At 49.6% G+C, this 19,303-nt stretch overlaps 1 protein-coding gene across 1 annotated transcript; it reads right to left on the bottom strand.

Moving 5' to 3' along the window:
- Positions 1 to 7,527: 7,527 nt before the first annotated feature.
- LOC122922842 (lymphocyte antigen 6E-like) lies at positions 7,528 to 17,807 on the bottom strand. Its single transcript, XM_044273593.1, has 3 exons — positions 17,671 to 17,807; positions 15,850 to 15,969; positions 7,528 to 7,736 (listed from the first exon to the last, which is right to left on the bottom strand). Exons 1-3 carry the CDS (start codon positions 17,720 to 17,722, stop codon positions 7,528 to 7,530), a joined length of 381 nt encoding a protein of 126 aa, XP_044129528.1. The 5' UTR covers positions 17,723 to 17,807.
- Positions 17,808 to 19,303: the final 1,496 nt, after the last annotated feature.

The raw sequence follows: 19,303 nt of genomic DNA, 5'->3' as shown, positions 1-19,303 counted from the left end.
TCTAATCTTTATGCTCCCTAGAAAAGTGAAGACTTTTTTTCTGGTTTGTCTCACTGATTAGTGGTTTTCTTACGGCTACACAGCTGTTCAGTCCCAATCCCCTGAGTTCCCTTCGCATTGTGCGTGTGGAAATGCTCTTACTTTCACTATTAAACATAGCCCTGAGTTCTACTGTTATTTTTCTTCAATTTAATTTAACCAAACGTTTAAGTGATCGCCGCTCACGATCATTCAGGATTTTTTTCCCCACCAGATTTCTTCATCGAATACGATGGGTCCCCACTATCCTTCCAGATTTTATTAATGCGTTGGACAGTTCTTAACCCAATTTTAGTGGTTTCTGCCATCTTCTTAGATGTTTTCTCTGCTTGATGCCAATGATTTGACCCTTCTCAAACAGACTAATATCTTTTCCACGACCACAAGATGTGTCTTTCGACATGGTTGTTTAAGAAATGAGAAGCAACTCATTGCACCAGTCGGGGTTAAATAACGTTGCCAGCTGAAAGATAATCACCCATGCAGTAATTATCCAATAGGAGGCTCAGAACTATCTGCTTAGTTACACCCAGGTGGGTTTGGGATAGACAGTGTATCATAGAATGCAAACAACCTAAAATCTGTAGTAATAAAGCACTTTTAGTAACCCCAATTAGTGCAGCAAGGTGGAATAGAATCGCTCCTATTACCCAGGCTGTACACTCCCCTGATGGTTCCTGCTCTCTCCCTATAGAGTGGATAATGCCTCCCTATTAGGGATGAGTGGACCCGTGGATGTTCGGGTTTGGCCGAACTTTGGGTCAAAGTTTGGGTTCGGGACCCGAACTTGACCCGTACCCCATTGAGATCAATCGGGATCCGAACTTTGGTGCACTAAAATGGCTGTAAAATATTCATAGTAAGGGCTAGAGGGCTGCAAAAGGAAGCAAAATGAGGGTAAGAGAAGAACAATTGCAGTGCAAACAAATGTGGATAGAGTTTAGTATATAAAAAAAAATATAATAATAATCTTAAACTAGGAGGCGGAGGTCAAAGTGGAGTATGGGGTTGAGGAGGCGGTGTAGGTGGAAGCAGCAGTGGAGGAGGAGGAGATAGCCAAGACTGTTTTAGTTTTTTGTTGTTTTTTTTTCTCCTTTATTTATTTATTTATTTATTTTTTATAAATTTGGGAAGGCCCCAAAACATTGGGAAATGGAAAAGAGAGCGCAAAGAGAAAGTGCGCTGCAGTATAACAATGGCTGGGTGAGGCCGGTATACATGTCTATTCTGCACAAGGTACAGACAAGTCTTGTGGGATCCAGGCCTGGTTCATTTTATTGAACGCGAGCTTGTCCACATTGGCTGTGAACAGGCGGCTGCGCTTGTCTGTGATGACGCCCCCTGCCGTGCTAAACACGCGTTCAGAGAGTACACTGGCTGCAGGGCAGGCCAGCACCTCCAAGGCGTAAAGGGCAAGCTCAGGCCATGTGCCCAATTTAGAGACCCAGAAGTTGAAGGGGGCAGACCCATCATTCAGTACGTGTAGGCGTGTGCACACATACTGCTCCACCATGTTGCTGAAATGCTGCCTCCTGCTAAGATGTTCCATATCAGCTGGTGGTGCTGGTTGTTGTGGCGTGCTGACAAAGCTTTTCCACATTTCGGCCATGCTAACCCTGCCTTTTGAGGTGCTGGTGGTGCCCCAGCTGCGTTGGCGACCTCTTCCTCCTCCTCCTCCTCCTCTACCTTAGCCTTGTGCTTCCACTGTGCCCCCGCTGTCAGGTGGGAATGCCATCAGCAGCGCGTCGACCAGCGTGCGCTTGTACTCGTGCATATTCACGCTCCAGTGATGAAATTAAGGATGGCACATTGTCCTTGTAGCGGGGATCCAGCAGGGTGACCACCCAGTAATCAGCACTGGTTAGAATGTGGGCAACTCGGCAGTCGTTGCGCAGGCACTGCAGCATGTAGTCGTGCATGTGTGCCAGGCTGCCCAGAGGCAACGAAAAGCTGTCCTCTGTGGGAGGTGTATCGTCTGTGTCCTCTGTATCCCCCCAGCCACGCACCAGTGATGCCCATGAGCTCCTTTGGGTGCCACCCTGCTGTGAACATGGTTCCTCCTCATCATCATCCTCCAGAACTGTGTCCTGGCAGGACAGTTGTGTACCTGGCCTCTGTTGGTGCAGGAACCCACCCTCAGAGCCACTTATGAATGACTGGACTGATAACCGTGGAAATAATCCCTCTTCCTCCTCCTCTTCCTCCTGTGCCACATCCTCTTCCATCATCACCCGAAGTGTTTTTTTTCAAGGAGACATAGAAGTGGGATAGTAACGCTGAGGACGGCGTTATCGGCACTGGCCATGTTGGTGGAGTACTTGAAACAGCGTAACAAGGAACACAGGTCTCGCATGGAGGCCCAGTCATTGGTGGTGAAGTGGTGCTGTTCCGCAGTGCGACTGACCCGTGCGTAATGCAGCTGAAACTCCACTATGGCCTGCTGCTGCTCGCACAGTCTGTCCAGCATGTGCAAGGTGGAGTTCCACCTGGTGGGCACGTCGCAACACAGGCCTGGCTGTTACTAATAGCCGGACTCTCCGCCGGCATCGCTGTAAGACACTGGCAGTTCAATTCAGTACAATACATTTTTTTGTCACCTTACATCACTAAAAGTGCAAGATCAAGCAATCAAAAAGGCATATGCCCCCTAAAATAGTACCAATCTAACCGTCACCTAAACCCGCACAAAATGACCTCCTACCTAAGACAATTGCCCCAAATTTTTTTTAAACTATTGCTCTCAGACTATGGAGACACTAAAACATGATATTTTTTTGTTTAAAAAATGCTTTTATTGTGTTAAATGTAAAAATAAATAAAAAGTTGACATATTAGGTATCACCGCGTCCATAAAAACCTGCTCTATAAAAATACCACATGACCTAACCCCTCAGGTGAACACTGTAAAAAAAAAAAAAAGTGTCAAAAAAGCCATTTTTGGTCACCTTAAATCACAAACAGTGTAATAGCAAGCGATCAAAAAGTCATATGCACCCCAAAATAGTACAAATCTAACCGTCACCTAAACCCGCAAAAAATGAGACCCTAGACAATCGCATAACAAATAAAAAAACAAAATATGGAGACACTAAAACATGATTTTTTTGTTTCAAAAATGCTGTTATTGTGTAAAACTTAAAGTATACATGTTAGGTATCGCCGCGTCCATAAGAACCTGCTGTATAAAAATATCACATGACCTAACCCCTCAGATGAACACCGTAAAAAGAAAAAGTGTGTAAAAAAAAAGCTATTTTTTGTCACCTTACATCGCAAAAAGTGTAATACCAAGCGATCAAAAATTCATATTCACCCTAAAATAGTACCAATCAAACCATCATCTCATACAGAAAAAAATTAGCCCCTACATAAGACAGTTGCCCCGAAAAATAAAATAAACTATGGCTTTCAAAATATGGAGACACAAAAAAAATCATTTTTTTTCAAAAGTAGTCATATTTGGTATTGTCGCGTCCGTAACAACCTGCTCTCTTAAAATACCACATGATCTAACCTGTCAGATGAACATTGTAAATAAGAAATAAAACCGGTGCCAAAACAGCTATTTTTTGTTACCTTGCCTCACAAAAAGTGTAATATAGAGCAACCAAAAATAATATGTACCCTAAAATAATACCAACAAACTGCAAACTTATCCCGTAGTTTCCAAAATGTGGTCTTTTTTTGGAGTTTCTACTCTAGTGGTGCATAAGGGGTTCTTCAAATGTGACATGGCAACTTAAAATTATCCCAGTGAAATCTGCCTTCCAAAAACCATATGGCATTCCTTTTCTTCTGCACCCTGCCGTGTGCCCGTACAGCAGTTTACGACCACATATAGGGTACTTCTATAAACTACAGAATCGGGGTAATGAATATTGAGTTTTGTTTGGCTGTTAACCCTTGCTTTGTTACTGGAAAAAATGGATTAAAATGGAAAATCTGCCAAAATAGTGAAATTCAGAAATTTCATCTACATTTTCCTTTAATTATTGTGGAACACCTAAAGGGTTACCAAAGTTTGTAAAATAAGTTTTGAATACCTTGAGGGGTGTATTTTCCAAAATAGGGACACTTTTGTGGAGTTTCTACTCTAGGGGTGCATCAGGAGGGCTTCAAATGTGATATGCCAACTTAAAATTATCCCAGTGAAATCCGCCCTCCAAAAGCCATATGGCGTTCCTTTCCTTCTGCACCGTGCCGTGTGCCCGTACAGCAGTTTACGACCACATAGGGGGTGTTTATGTAAACTACAGAATCAGGGTAATAAATATTGAGTTTTGTTTGGCTGTTAACCATTGCTTTGTTAATGGAAAAATTGATTAAAATAGAAAATCTGCCAAAAAAGTGAAATTCTGAAATTTCATCTACATTTTCCTTTAATTGTCGTGGAACACCTAAAGGGTTAAAGTTTGTAAAATCTGTTTTGAATACCTTAAGGGGTTTAGTTTCTAAAATGGGGCCATTTATGGGTGGTTTCTATTATGTAAGCCTCACAAAGTGACTTCAGACCTGAACTAGTCCTTAAAAAGAGGGTTTTGGAAATGTTATGAAAAATGTCAAGATTTGCTTCTAAACTTCTAACGTCCCAAAAAAGAGAAAATGTCATTTATAAACTGATCCAAACATGAAGTAGACATATGGGAAATATAAAGTAATGACAATTTTAGGAGGTATCGCTATCTTTTTTAAAAGCAGAGAAATTCTAATTTTGAAAATTGCGAATTCTTCAAGATTTTTGGTAAATTTGGTATTTTTTTATAAAAAAATAAAACTGTTTAACTCAAAATTACACTGTCATGAAGAACAATATGTGACAAGAAAACATTCTCAGAATGGCTTCCATAAGTAAAAGCGCTTTAAAGTTATCACCACATAAAGTGACACGTGTCAGATTTGCAAAAAATGGCCGGGTCCTTAAGGTGAAAAATGGCAGGGTCCTGAAGGGGTTAACTATATTAATTTCCCTATCACAGATGCAGTGCAGGTGTACCTCACACCAAAAATGGGTATATGTCACCCACCGATCTAACAGAGAGATTAACTATTATATTTTTGTGTCAGGGGTACAAAGATAGTGCATTGCACCCACAAAAAGATCGCTATAGGTCACCCACAGATTAATAGCCAGATGAGATTCCTAACCCTCTCCCTCACTTCAGCTGCCTGCTTCCTGTCCCTGCACTACCCAGAGCTGATGGGCGGTGCTACATGTGATCCAGCTTGTATAGAGGCTGGGTCACATGATGGACTGGCCAATCACAGCCATGCCATTACTAGGCATGGCTGTGATGGCTTCTAAGTGCCCACAGCTTAAAAGCTTGTTGATTGGCTGCCCTGCAGACTTTCAACAACCTTTATTACTTACCCGAACACCGAACCCGAACTTTTGCAGCAAAGTTCGGGTTCGGGTCCGGGTACTCGAACTCACAAATTTCGGTACGGACCCAAACTTTGCAGTTCAGGTTCGCTCAACGCTACTCCTTATCCTTTCCCTACACTATAAATGATCTTTCCATGAACTGCTCAATAGTTTTTTTGTGTGAATAAAGTCTATCATGATCACAGTCCCTAGCGCCTGTCACGTCTCTCTCTGCACTAAGTTCACTGGAAAATGGCAGACACCAAGCAGGCTGAGACTTTTTATTGGGCTGGGACATCACAGGGCTGGCTGGCTGCTGATTGGCTGCATGCATGGCATTGTGGGTGGTCCCTCGTTCCCAGAGTTCTTACTTCCTCGTTCTAACATGTGCAGCAGCCATTTTAGAAAAAATGGGATTCATTACCACGAAGCGTGAGGAAATTTGACTTCGGGACAAATCAAATTTTTCCTGAAATCCGGATCGAATTCCACTTTGTCAACTTCGATTCACTCATCTCTATTGATGACCAATCCTGGGGAAAACCCCTTTGGAGCAACATTGAGGTCAAAGTTGAAGAGCAAACCTGAAGGAAAGTCTGAAGAGCAAACCTGAAGGAAAGTCTGAAGATCAACCCTGAAGGAAAGTCTGAAGAGCAACCTTGAAGGAAAGTCTGAAGAGCAACCCTGAAGGAAAGTCTGAAGAGCAACCCTGAAGGAAAGTCTGAAGAGCAACCCTGAAGGAAAGTCTGAAGAGCAACCCTGAAGGAAAGTCTGAAGAGCAACCCTGAAGGAAAGTCTGAAGAGCAACCCTGAGGTAAAGGGCTCATGCACAATTTGCGGTCCAGAATGCATGGGCAAAATCCGTACGCATTCTGCAGACGGATCAACTTGAATGGGTCCGTGATCTGTCCGCACTGTAAAAAATAGAACATGTTCTATTTTTTTGCGGTGCGTAGGCACGGAGAGAAACCCCCCAGAAGCACTCAGTAATGCTTCCGTGATGTTCCATGCCTCCGTTACGCACCACTCCTTGCGGACCAACTGTAGTGAAAGGGTCCGCATCCGTGATATGGTGAGCACACGGCCAGTGCCCGCATATTGTGGACCCGCTGTTTGTGGGCCGCAATACAGGCACGGCCGGGCAACGGCTATGTGCATGAGCCCAAATGCTGAGGAGCAACGCTGAAGTAAAGGCTGAGGAGCAACCCTGAGGTAAGAACTGAAGAGCCACACTGAAAAATAGCATTCCAAGAGCTATAACTTTTTAGTTTTTTCATCAATGTACCTGTATGAGGGCTTATTATTTGCAGGACAAGTTACAGTTTTTAATGCACCATTTTGGGTACATGTAACAATTGATTAAGGCCAGCTGTCTAGCTTACACCCATTGTTTACATCAGTAAAAAGGTGTTTTAGTGGCCACTTAGGGTCCATTCACATGTCTGCAAAATGGGTCGGCATCCGTGGGGCCGGAATGTGCTGTTCGCATCCGCATTTGCGCATCCGCACTTCTGTTCTGCAAAAAAATAGAACATGTCCTATTCTTGTCCGCAATTGCGGACAAGAAAAGGCATTTTCTATGAGAGTGCCGGCGATGTGCGGGCCGCAAAACACATATGGACGTCTGAATGGACCCTAAGGAGTTAAAGTAAAGGCTGAAGAGCAACTGCAAGATAAAAGCTGAAGAGCAACCCTGAACTAAAGGCTGAAGAGCAAACCTCGAAGTAATAGCTGAAGAGCAACTGTGAGATAAAAACTGAAGAGCAACACTAAAGGAAAAGCTGAGGAGCAACCATGAAGTAAAGACTAAAGAGCAATGTAAAGACTGAAGAGCAATCCTGAAGTAATGGGGGTGCACAACCTTTTCTGGTCTGAAAGCCACATTGTCAACCTGCACCCCTCCCAATGACCATGGTAAAACTTAAAGCGGTATTCTTGTCTGAGACAATGATGGCATTTTTCAATGATTGACAGTCACAAGAGTGAATCCAGGAGTCTGTTACCGATCGCCTGCCCCCCCCCACCCCCCCCCCCCCCCCCCCGCAGAGATGACACAACACCACCACATCTCTGTAGCCTTTTATTACATGCTAGATTTCGAGTTTTTTTTAAATAAAATCTGAAAATCACATGGAGGAGCTTCTGAGGAGAACCCCGATGGCGGCCAGGGCTGCGGCGAGGACGGTGTAGGTGGCCTTGATGCTGCTGGTTCCGCTGGTGTTGCACAGGTCGGTGTTGCAGCAGGACACTTTTGTTGAGACCACAACAGCGTTAAATCCGGTTTCTGCACAGACTGCGGTACAAGTCTTAGTAATGGTGGCGGCAGAGAGACTCCCTACAGGAGGGGAGAGAAGACAATCAGGAGATGACCACAGAACGGAGGTCTCTACTGTAAGAGCGGTCACACTGCGGAGGTCTCTACTGTAAGAGCGGTCACACTGCGGAGGTCTCTACTGTAAGAGCGGTCACACTGCGGAGGTCTCTACTGTAAGAGCGGTCACACTGTGGAGGTCTACTGTAAGAGCGGTCACACTGCGGAGGTCTACTGTAAGAGCGGTCACACATGGAGGTCTGTACTGTAAGAGCGGTCACACTGCGGAGGTCTGTACTGTAAGAGCGGTCACACTGCGGAGGTCTGTACTGTAAGAGCGGTCACACTGTGGAGGTCTGTACTGTAAGAGCGGTCACACTGGAGGTCTGTACTGTAAGAGCGGTCACACTGCGGAGGTCTACTGTAAGAGCGGTCACACTGCGGAGGTCTACTGTAAGAGCGGTCACACTGCGGAGGTCTACTGTAAGAGCGGTCACACTGCGGAGGTCTGTACTGTAAGAGCGGTCACACTGCGGAGGTCTACTGTAAGAGCGGTCACACTGCGGAGGTCTCTACTGTAAGAGCGGTCACACTGCGGAGGTCTACTGTAAGAGCGGCACACTGCGGAGGTCTACTGTAAGAGCGGTCACAATGGAGGTCTGTACTGTAAGAGCGGTCACACTGCGGAGGTCTGTACTGTAAGAGCGGTCACACTGTGGAGGTCTGTACTGTAAGAGCGGTCACACTGCGGAGGTCTGTACTGTAAGAGCGGTCACACTGCGGAGGTCTGTACTGTAAGAGCGGTCACACTGCGGAGGTCTGTACTGTAAGAGCGGTCACACTGCGGAGGTCTACTGTAAGAGCGGTCACACTGCGGAGGTCTGTACTGTAAGAGCGGTCACACTGGAGGTCTGTACTGTAAGAGCGTCACACTGGAGGTCTGTACTGTAAGAGCGGTCACACTGCGGAGGTCTCTACTGTAAGAGGTCACACTGCGGAGGTCTGTACTGTAAGAGCGGTCACACTGGAGGTCTGTACTGTAAGAGCGGTCACACTGCGGAGGTCTGTACTGTAAGAGCGGTCACACTGCGGAGGTCTGTACTGTAAGAGCGGTCACACTGCGGAGGTCTGTACTGTAAGAGCGGTCACACTGCGGAGGTCTGTACTGTAAGAGCGGTCACACTGCGGAGGTCTGTACTGTAAGAGCGGTCACACTGCGGAGGTCTGTACTGTAAGAGCGGTCACACTGCGGAGGTCTGTACTGTAAGAGCGGTCACACTGCGGAGGTCTGTACTGTAAGAGCGGTCACACTGCGGAGGTCTGTACTGTAAGAGCGGTCACACTGCGGAGGTCTACTGTAAGAGCGGTCACACTGCGGAGGTCTACTGTAAGAGCGGTCACATGGAGGTCTGTACTGTAAGAGCGGTCACACTGTGGAGGTCTCTACTGTAAGAGCGGTCACACTGCGGAGGTCTGTACTGTAAGAGCGGTCACACTGCGGAGGTCTGTACTGTAAGAGCGTCACACTGCGGAGGTCTACTGTAAGAGCGGTCACACTGCGGAGGTCTGTACTGTAAGAGCGGTCACACGGAGGTCTGTACTGTAAGAGCGGTCACACTGCGGAGGTCTACTGTAAGAGCGGTCACACTGCGGAGGTCTGTACTGTAAGAGCGGTCACACTGCGGAGGTCTACTGTAAGAGCGGTCACACTGCGGAGGTCTGTACTGTAAGAGCGGTCACACTGCGGAGGTCTACTGTAAGAGCGGTCACATGCGGAGGTCTGTACTGTAAGAGCGGTCACACTGCGGAGGTCTGTACTGTAAGAGCGGTCACACTGGAGGTCTGTACTGTAAGAGCGGTCACACTGCGGAGGTCTGTACTGTAAGAGGTCACACTGCGGAGGTTCTAGTAAGAGCGTCACACTGTGGAGGTCTACTGTAAGAGCGGTCACATGAGGTCTGTACTGTAAGAGCGGTCACACTGCGGAGGTCTGTACTGTAAGAGCGGTCACACTGCGGAGGTCTGTACTGTAAGAGCGGTCACACTGTGGAGGTCTGTACTGTAAGAGCGGTCACACTGTGGAGGTCTGTACTGTAAGAGCGGTCACACTGCGGAGGTCTGTACTGTAAGAGCGGTCACACTGGAGGTCTGTACTGTAAGAGCGGTCACACACTGTGGAGGTCTCGTACTGTAAGAAGCGGGTCACCCTGTTGGATGTCTGTACTGTAAGAGCTGGTCACACTGTGGAGGTCTCGTACTGTAAGAGAGGTCACACTGTGGAGGTCTCTACTAGTAGAGCGGTCACACGATGGAGGTTCTGTACTGTAAGAGTGGTCACCACTGCGGAGGTCCTGTACTGTAAGACGCGGTACACACTGTGGAGGTCTGCTACTGTAACGAGCGGTCACCCTGTGGATGTCCTGTACTGTAAGAGCGGTCACACGTGGAGGTCCTCTAATGTAAGAGCGGTCACACTGTGGAGGTCCCTATACGTAAGGAGCGGTCCACCACTGTGGAGGGTCTCTACTGTAAGAGCGGTCACACTGTGTGAGTCTGCTACTGTAAGAGCGGTCACACTGCGGAGGTCTCTACTGTAAGAGGGGGTCCACACTGGGAGGTCTCTACTGTAAAGAGCGGTCACACTGTTGGAGGTCTGCTACTGTAAGAGCGGTCACCCTGTGGATGTCTCTACTGTAGAGCGGTAACACTGTGGAGGTCTGTACTGTAGAGCGGTCACACTGTGGGAGGTCTGTACTGTAAGAGCGGTCACACTGTGGAGGTCTGTACTGTAAGGAGCGGGTCACACTGTGGAGGTCTGTACTGTAAGAGCGGTCACACTGTGGAGGTCTGTACTGTAAGAGCGGTCACACTGTGGAGGTCTCTACTGTAAGAGCGGTCACCACTGTGGAGGTCTCTACTGTAAGAGCGGTCACACTTGGAGGTCTCGTACTGTAAGAGCGGTCACACTGTGGAGGTCTGTACTGTAAGAGCGGTCACACTTGTGGAGGTCTGTACTGTAAGAGCGGTCACACTGCTGGAGGTCTGTACTGTAAGAGCTGTCACACTGTGGAGGTCTCTACTGAAGAGCGGTCACACTGTGGAGGTCTGTACTGTAAGAGCGGTCACACTGTGGAGGTCTCTACTGTAAGAGCGGTCACACTGTGGAGGTCTCTACTGTAAGAGCGGTCACACTGTGGAGGTTCTCTACTGTAAGAGCGGTCACACTGTGGAGGTCTGTACTGTAAGAGCGGTCACACTGTGGAGGTCTCTACTGTAAGAGCGGTCACACTGTGGAGGTCTCTACTGTAAGAGCGGTCACACTGTGGAGGTCTCTACTGTAAGAGCGGTCACACTGTGGATGGTCTGTACTGTAAGAGCGGTCACACTGTGGAGGTCTCTACTGTAAGAGAGGTCACACTATGGAGGTCTCTACTGTAAGAGCGGTCACACTATGGAGGTCTGTACTGTAAGAGCGGTCACACTGTGGAGGTCTCGTACTGTAAGAGCGGTCACACTGTGGAGGTCTGTACTGTAAGAGCGGTCACACTGTGGAGGTCTCTACTGTAAGAGAGGTCACACTATGGAGGTCTCTACTGTAAGAGCGGTCACACTGATGGAGGTCTACTGTAAGAGCGGTCACACTGTGGAGGTCTGTACTGTAAGAGCGGTCACACTGTGGAGGTCTCTACTGTAAGAGCGGTCACACTGTGGAGGTCCCTACTGTAAGAGCGGTCACACTGTGGAGGTCCCTACTGTAAGAGCGGTCACACTGTGGAGGTCTCTACTGTAAGAGCGGTCACACTGTGGAGGTCTCTACTGTAAGAGCGGTCACACTGTGGAGGTCTGCCACTATAAGAGCGTCACCACTGCGGAGGTCTGTACTGTAAGAGTGGTCACACTGTGGAGGTCTCTACTGTAAGAGCGGTCACACTGTGGAGGTCTTACTGTAAGAGCGGTCACACTGGGAGGTCTGCACTGTAAGAGCGGTCACACTGCGGAGGTCTGTACTGTCAGAGCGGTCACACTGTGGAGGTCTCTACTGTAAGAGAGGTCACCACTATGGAGGTCTCTACTGTAAGAGCGGTCACACTATGGAGGTCTCTACTGTAAGAGCGGTCACACTGCGGAGGTTCTGTTACTGTAAGAGCGGTCACACTGTGGAGGTCTCTACTGTAAGAGAGGTCACACTATGGAGGTCTTACTGTAAGAGAGGTCACACTATGGAGGTCTCTAGGTAAGAGCGGTCACACTGTGGAGGTCTCTACTGTAAGAGCGGTCACACTGTGGAGGTCTGTACTGTAAGAGCGGTCACATGTGGAGGTCTCTACTGTAAGAGAGGTCACACTATGGAGGTCTCTACTGTAAGAGCGGTCACACTGTGGAGGTCTCGTACTGTAAGATGCAGTCACACTGTGGAGGTCTGTACTGTAAGAGCAGTCACACTGTGGAGGTCTCTACTGTAAGAGCGGTCACACTGTGGATGGTCTCTACTGTAAGAGCGGTCACACTGTGGAGGTCTCTACGTAAGAGCGGTAACACTGCGGAGGTCTGTACTGTAAGAGCGGTCACCACTGTGGAGGTCTCTACTGTAAGAGCGGTCACACTATGGAGGTCTCTACGTAAGAGCGGTCACACTATGGAGGTGTCTACTGTAAGAGCGTCACACTGTGGAGGTCTCTACTGTAAGAGGCGGTCACACTGATGGAGGTCTGTACTGTAAAGAGCGGTCAACTGTGGAGGTCTCTACTGTAAGAGCGGGTCACACTGCGGAGGTCTTACTGTAAGAGCGGTCACACTGCTGGAGGTCTCTACTGTAAGAGCGGTACCCTATGGAGGTGTCTACTGTAAGAGCGGTCACACTATGGAGGTCTCTACTGTAAGAGCGGTCACACTGTGGAGGTCTGTACTGTAAGCGCGGTCACACTGTGGAGGCTCTTACTGTAAGAGCGGTCACACTGTGGAGGTCTGTACTGTAAGGCGGTCACACTGCGGAGGTCTGTACTGTAAGAGCAGTCACACTATGGAGGTCTGTACTGTAAGAGCGGTCACACTGTGGAGGTCTGTACTGTAGAGCAGTCACACTGTGGAGGTCTCTACTGTAAGAGCGGTCACACTGCGGAGGTCTGTACTGTAAGAGCAGTCACACTATGGAGGTCTGTACTGTAAGATCGGTCACACTGTGGAGGTTCTCTACTGTAAGAAGCGGTCACACTGTGGAGGGTCTCTACTGTAGAGCGGTCACACTGCGGAGGTCTGTACTGTAAGAGCGGTCACACTATGGAGGTCTGTACTGTAAGAGAGGTCACACTGTGGTAGGGTCTCTTACTGTAAGAGAGGTCACACTATGGAGGTCTGTACTGTAAGAGCAGTCACACTATGGAGGTCTGTACTGTAAGAGCGGTCACACTATGGAGGTCTCTACTGTAAGAGCGGTCACACTGCGGAGGTCTGTACTGTAAGAGCGGTCACACTGTGGAGGTCTGTACTGTAAGAGCAGTCACACTGTGGAGGTCTGTACTGTAAGAGCAGTCACACTGTGGAGGTCTCTACTGTAAGAGCGGTCACACTGTGGAGGTCTCTACTGTAAGAGCGGTCACACTGCGGAGGTCTGTACTGTAAGAGCGGTCACACTGTGGAGGTCTGTACTGTAAGAGCAGTCACACTGTGGAGGTCTGTACTGTAAGAACGGTCACACTATGGAGGTCTCTACTGTAAGAGCGGTCACACTGTGGAGGTCTGTACTGTAAAGAGCGGTCACACTGTGGAGGTCTGTACTGTAAGAGCGGTCACACTGCGGAGGTCTCTACTGTTAGAGCGGTCACACTATGGAGGTCTCTACTGTAAGAGCAGTCACACTATGGAGGTCTCTACTGTAAGAGCAGTCACACTGTGGAGGTCTGTACTGTAAGAACGGTCACACTATGGAGGTCTGTACTGTAAGAGCGGTCACACTGTGGAGGTCTCTACTGTAAGAGCGGTCACACTGCGGAGGTCTCTACTGTAAGAGCGGTCACACTGCGGAGGTCTGTACTGTAAGAGCGGTCACACTATGGAGGTCTCTACTGTAAGAGCGGTCACACTGCGGAGGTCTGTACTGTAAGAGCGGTCACACTGTGGAGGTCTGTACTGTAAGAGCAGTCACACTATGGAGGTCTGTACTGTAAGAGCGGTCACACTATGGAGGTCTCTACTGTAAGAGCGGTCACACTGCGGAGGTCTGTACTGTAAGAGCGGTCACACTGTGGAGGTCTGTACTGTAAGAGCAGTCACACTGCGGAGGTCTGTACTGTAAGAGCGGTCACACTATGGAGGTCTGTACTGTAAGAGCGGTCACACTGTGGAGGTCTCTACTGTAAGAGCGGTCACACTGTGGAGGTCTGTACTGTAAGAGCGGTCACACTGTGGAGGTCTCTACTGTAAGAGCGGTCACACTGTGGAGGTCTCTACTGTAAGAGCGGTCACACTGCGAAGGTCTGTACTGTAAGAGCGGTCACACTGTGGAGGTCTGTACTGTAAGAGCGGTCACACTGTGGAGGTCTCTACTGTAAGAGCAGTCACACTGTGGAGGTCTGTACTGTAAGAGCGGTCACACTATGGAGGTCTGTACTGTAAGAGCGGTCACACTGTGGAGGTCTCTACTGTAAGAGCGGTCACACTGTGGAGGTCTGTACTGTAAGAGCGGTCACACTGTGGAGGTCTCTACTGTAAGAGCGGTCACACTGTGGAGGTCTCTACTGTAAGAGCGGTCACACTGCGAAGGTCTGTACTGTAAGAGCGGTCACACTGTGGAGGTCTCTACTGTAAGAGCGGTCACACTGTGGAGGTCTGTACTGTAAGAGCGGTCACACTGTGGAGGTCTCTACTGTAAGAGCGGTCACACTGTGGAGGTCTGTACTGTAAGAGCGGTCACACTGTGGAGGTCTCTACTGTAAGAGCGGTCACACTGTGGAGGTCTCTTCTATACAGACTGTCACAATTAATTGAATTTGGTAAAAAATATAAATCTGGAGCAGAACATTTAGTAAAAATTGTAAGTTACTGCAATTGCAATGATGTCTGATGGCACTCTCTCTGTCTCTGCCTCTCTCTGTCTCTTCCTCTCTGTCTCTGCCTCTCTCTGTCTCTTCCTCTTTCTGTCTCTTCCTCTCTCTGTCTCTTCCTCTCTCCCCTTCTTTCTTTCCCTGTTTCATCATCTTTCTCTGTCTCTCTTTCTCCCCATCACCTATTTTCTCTCTTTCTCTTCTTCCATTTCTCTGTCTTTATCTCTTTCTCTCTCTCCCTCTGTCTCTCTCGCTGTCCCTCTCCCTTTTCCTATCTTTTTCCTTCTCTCTCTCTCTATACCTCTCTCTCTTTTCCTCTCTCTCTATATATCCCTCCCTCTATCTCTCTCTCTCTCTCTCTCTCTTTCCCTCCCTCTATCTGTCTCTCTATATATGTCTCCTTTTCCCTCCCTCTGTCTGTCTCTCTGTCTCTTTTTCCATCTCTCTATTTCTCTGTCTCTCTCTGTTTCTCTTCTTCCATCTCTCTCTTTCTCCTATTCTCTTTTCTAGCTCTCTTTCCCTCTCCCTTTTCCTCTCTCCCTCTCTCTGTCTCTCTTTCTGACCCTCGCTCTGTCCCTCTCCCTCTCTCTTCCCCTTTCTTGCTCTGTCTTTCTGTCCCTCTCTCTTTGTCACCCTCTGTTACTCTTGCTGTCCCTCTCTCTGGCTCTGTCTATCCCTCTCTCCCTCTCTCTTTCTGGCCCTCTCTCTGTCTCTCTCTCTCTTTCTGACCCTCGCTCTGTCCCTCTCCCTCTCTAACTCTGCCCCTGTCTCTCTCTCTATATATATATCTCTTTCTCTCATCTATTCCTCTCTCTGCCCCTGTCTCTCTATTCCTCTCTCTCTCTCTGCCCCTGTCTCTCTATTCCTCTCTCTCTCTCTGCCCCTCTCTCTCTCTCTATTCCTCTCTCTCTGCCCCTCTCTCTCTCTCTATTCCTCTCTCTGCCCCTCTCTCTCTCTCTATTCCTATCTCTGCCCCTGTCTCTCTCTCTCTATTCCTCTCTCTGTCTCTCTGCCCCTGTCTCTCCCTCTGTCTCTGCACTCTTCCCGGTCGCAGCCCCCTGGATGGTGTACTGTGGACCCCAGATTGCGGCACTCACCGATTCCGCCGGACACCACGGAGGTCATGCAGCTGGTGTCCGTGGCGCTGCAGTTGGTCGCCGTCATGCATTTGCTGTTGCTGCTCTCAGATGCGCACGTGTAACAGGTCAAGGAGTAAACTGCAAGAGACAAGCAGGACGGCATAAAGTATCCATGGAGGCTGGGAACTACAACCCCCAGCATGCTCTCTCAACCCTTGCAGAACCTGGAACAGGTGTGGCCCTTGGGGCCCTGCCAGGATGAAAAGGTTGCAATAAAAAGAATAGAGACACGTTCACAAGTCACATGATAGTTATATCTCTTTCTGGGAAAGCTGGGTGACAGTCGGTGACCCTGGCAGCTCCCCCAGGGGTCGTCACCCAGCTCTGCCAGGGGTCGTCACCCAGCTCTGCCAGGGGTCGTCACCGAGCTCTGCCAGGGGTCGTCACCCAGCTCTGCCAGGGGTCGTCACCCAGCTCCCCCAGGGGTCGTCACCCCGCGCTGCCAGGGCTCATCACCCAGCTCTGCCAGGGGTCGTCACCCAGCTCTGCCAGGGCTCGTCACCCAGCTCTGCCAGGGGTCGTCACCCCGCGCTGCCAGGGCTCGTCACCCAGCTCTGCCAGGGGTCGTCACCCCGCGCTGCCAGGGCTCGTCACCCAGCTCTGCCAGGGGTCGTCACCCAGCTCTGCCAGTGGTCGTCACCCCGCGCTGCCAGGGCTCATCACCCAGCTCTGCCAGGGGTCGTCACCCAGCTCTGCCAGGGCTCGTCACCCAGCGCTGCCAGGGGTCGTCACCCAGCTCTGCCAGGGGTCGTCACCCAGCTCTGCCAGGGCTCGTCACCCAGCTCCCCCAGGGGTCGTCACCCAGCTCTGCCAGGGCTCGTCACCCAGCTCCCCCAGGGGTCGTCACCCAGCTCTGCCAGCGGTCGTCACCCAGCTCTGCCAGGAGTCGTCACCCAGCTCCCCCAGGGGTCGTCACCCAGCTCTGCCAGGGGTCGTCACCCAGCTCCCCCAGGGGTCGTCACCCAGCTCTGCCAGGGGTCGTCACCCAGCTCTGCCAGGGGTCGTCACCCAGCTCCCCCAGGGGTCGTCACCCAGCTCTGCCAGGGGTCGTCACCCAGCTCTGCCAGTGGTCGTCACCCAGCTCTGCCAGTGGTTGTCACCCAGCTCTGCCAGGGGTCGTCACCCAGCTCTGCCAGGGGTCGTCACCCAGCTCTGCCAGGGGTCGTCACCCAGCTCCCCCAGGGGTCGTCACCCAGCTCCCCCAGGGGTCGTCACCCAGCTCTGCCAGGGGTCGTCACCCAGCTCAGCCAGGGGTCGTCACCCAGCTCCGCCAGGGGTCGTCACCCAGCTTTGCCAGGGGTCGTCACCCAGCTCCGCCAGGGGTCGTCACCCAGCTCCGCCAGCTATTGTTGTGGACACTTGCAAGTTTTCAAGCAAGGTCAAAAACAGCAAAAAATAAAATAAAAATATCTGTGAGACGCCAGAAAAGGAGACAAAAACACCAGACCTGGAGCACGTCGTGGTTGCAAATTTTTTTTTTTTAAATAAAAAAAAATGCATTTTTGAGTTGAATTTAGCCTTCCCCATAGATTAGTAGCCGACATCTAAAGGTGACCTTTTTTTTTTTTGCCTAAATCACTGCAAAAAGCACCCCTTAAAATACCCCAAAGAAGCTGCCTTGACACAAAAATTGTTTTTTTTTTTTTGTGTTTTATATGACTTTTTTAACCCAACGCTTCAAGATGCTGCATTAAAACATAGACTAAAAAATGCATTAAAAACACCACTAATAATAAGACGCTTCAGCAAACATCTGGAGTTGCCGCATTTCCCACTTACCTGCACCAGTGCAGAGAGCAGCGACCAGGAGGAGGCTTGTGTAGGCGGCCATGGCTGTGAGGCGGCGGAGGTTACAGGTAACTGCAGACACGTCTCAGCTGCTCCTTATATACGGTGTCCAGACCTGTAATTAGGGGTCAGTTTGCTGCAGCTTGTTGTGGTTACCCTATTGTAGTTGCCGTAGTAGCACAAGTCTGACTGGACACCAGTGACCACTGGGCTGTATTCACACAATAGGACGACACAGTGACGGGGGGCTGATGTACGAGGTGTCGGCACGTGATCTGTACAGTCGGCAGCCACAGGATGATGTCCGTCCGCTGTATCATGGAAATCGTCACATAAAGTTTACTTTGATTTCTATTTTGTTACAATGTTACAGTAATAATAGAACAATGTATCTATAGCATCGCCCGTGTCCTGACCGCCCTGCAGAGACCAGAGGGGGGGCGGAGGGGGGGGACACTTTGGCCTCTCATTCAGTATTTTCCACTAGTTTTGTGCGCGTCTCCTGATCCCCCCGATCACTGACTCCTCCAGAGGACACGTTCATGTGTTTGCACGACGGCTTTAGTCCGGCCGATCATCGGTATATTAGCCGGGTTGTGGCCGGATCTCCACCGCTCCCCATTATGGTTAAGACATTCAGGCAGCGCCCGACCATGCTGGGTCCACAAGCTCCAGCAGGCGGTACCGGATCTCTGAACGCTAGTGTGAAACTAAAAATACTGACCAAAGCCTTCCGGCTTGTCCTCTAGACCAGTGTTTCCCAACCAGTGTGCCTCCAGCTGTTGCAAAACTACAACTCCCAGCATGCCCGGACAGTCTTTGGTCGTTCGGGCATGCTGGGAGTTGTAGTTTTGCAACAGCTGTAGGCACACTGGTTGGTAAACACTGCTCTAGACTCCTCCTGACACCTTCTTACATTTCCAGAATCCTTTTGACTCCTCTAGAGTCCTCCTGACAACTTTATATACCTTCAGAGTCTGACATGACACCTGACTTACTTCTCTAGAGTCTTCCTGACACTAACTAAACCCTCCAAAGTCCTCCTGACACCCAATGACTCCTCCATAGATCGCCTGACACCCTCTGACTCTTCATGACTGCTCTATAGTCCTCCTGACAGCCCCCCAACTACTCCACCATTTTGATAACATCGACTGATAAGGATGATGGTGGTGATGATGAGGGCAGGCTTGGACTGGGCCACAGCGGAGCAGGTGTATCCCCTAGTGGGCCCCTCAGGCGGAGTGGCCCCTCAGCCCCCACCCAGAGCACGAGTGCTGCGTGGCACATTACAGTCTACCCTACATACAGACAGGCAGCAGACGGACTCTGCATGCATATTATAAACAGGTAGATTATACACAGTCGAGTCCCATTATCATTACCACAAGATAATATCCACAGTGACCACCGTGTACAGCACAGACAGCAGCTAGACGGGCCCGGAGTGACTCCATAAGGTCCTGGTCGGTTGTCACAGGTTTTTGAAGCCATACTGACTGGAGTGCATCCTACAGCTGCTGACTCAGCAAAGAAGACAACCCTCTACCAATCGGGGGAGTCCAATCCAGATACTGCCTGGAAAATTTAAAGACTTTTCTGCCGACACAAGGTCATAGAGGAG

This window comes from Bufo gargarizans, unplaced genomic scaffold, assembly GCF_014858855.1.
Source record: "Bufo gargarizans isolate SCDJY-AF-19 unplaced genomic scaffold, ASM1485885v1 fragScaff_scaffold_778_pilon, whole genome shotgun sequence".
Classification (NCBI taxonomy): Eukaryota; Metazoa; Chordata; class Amphibia; order Anura; family Bufonidae; genus Bufo; species Bufo gargarizans.
The sequence above is the reverse complement of the archived record's forward strand: the minus strand, read 5'-3'. Positions and strand labels throughout refer to the sequence as shown.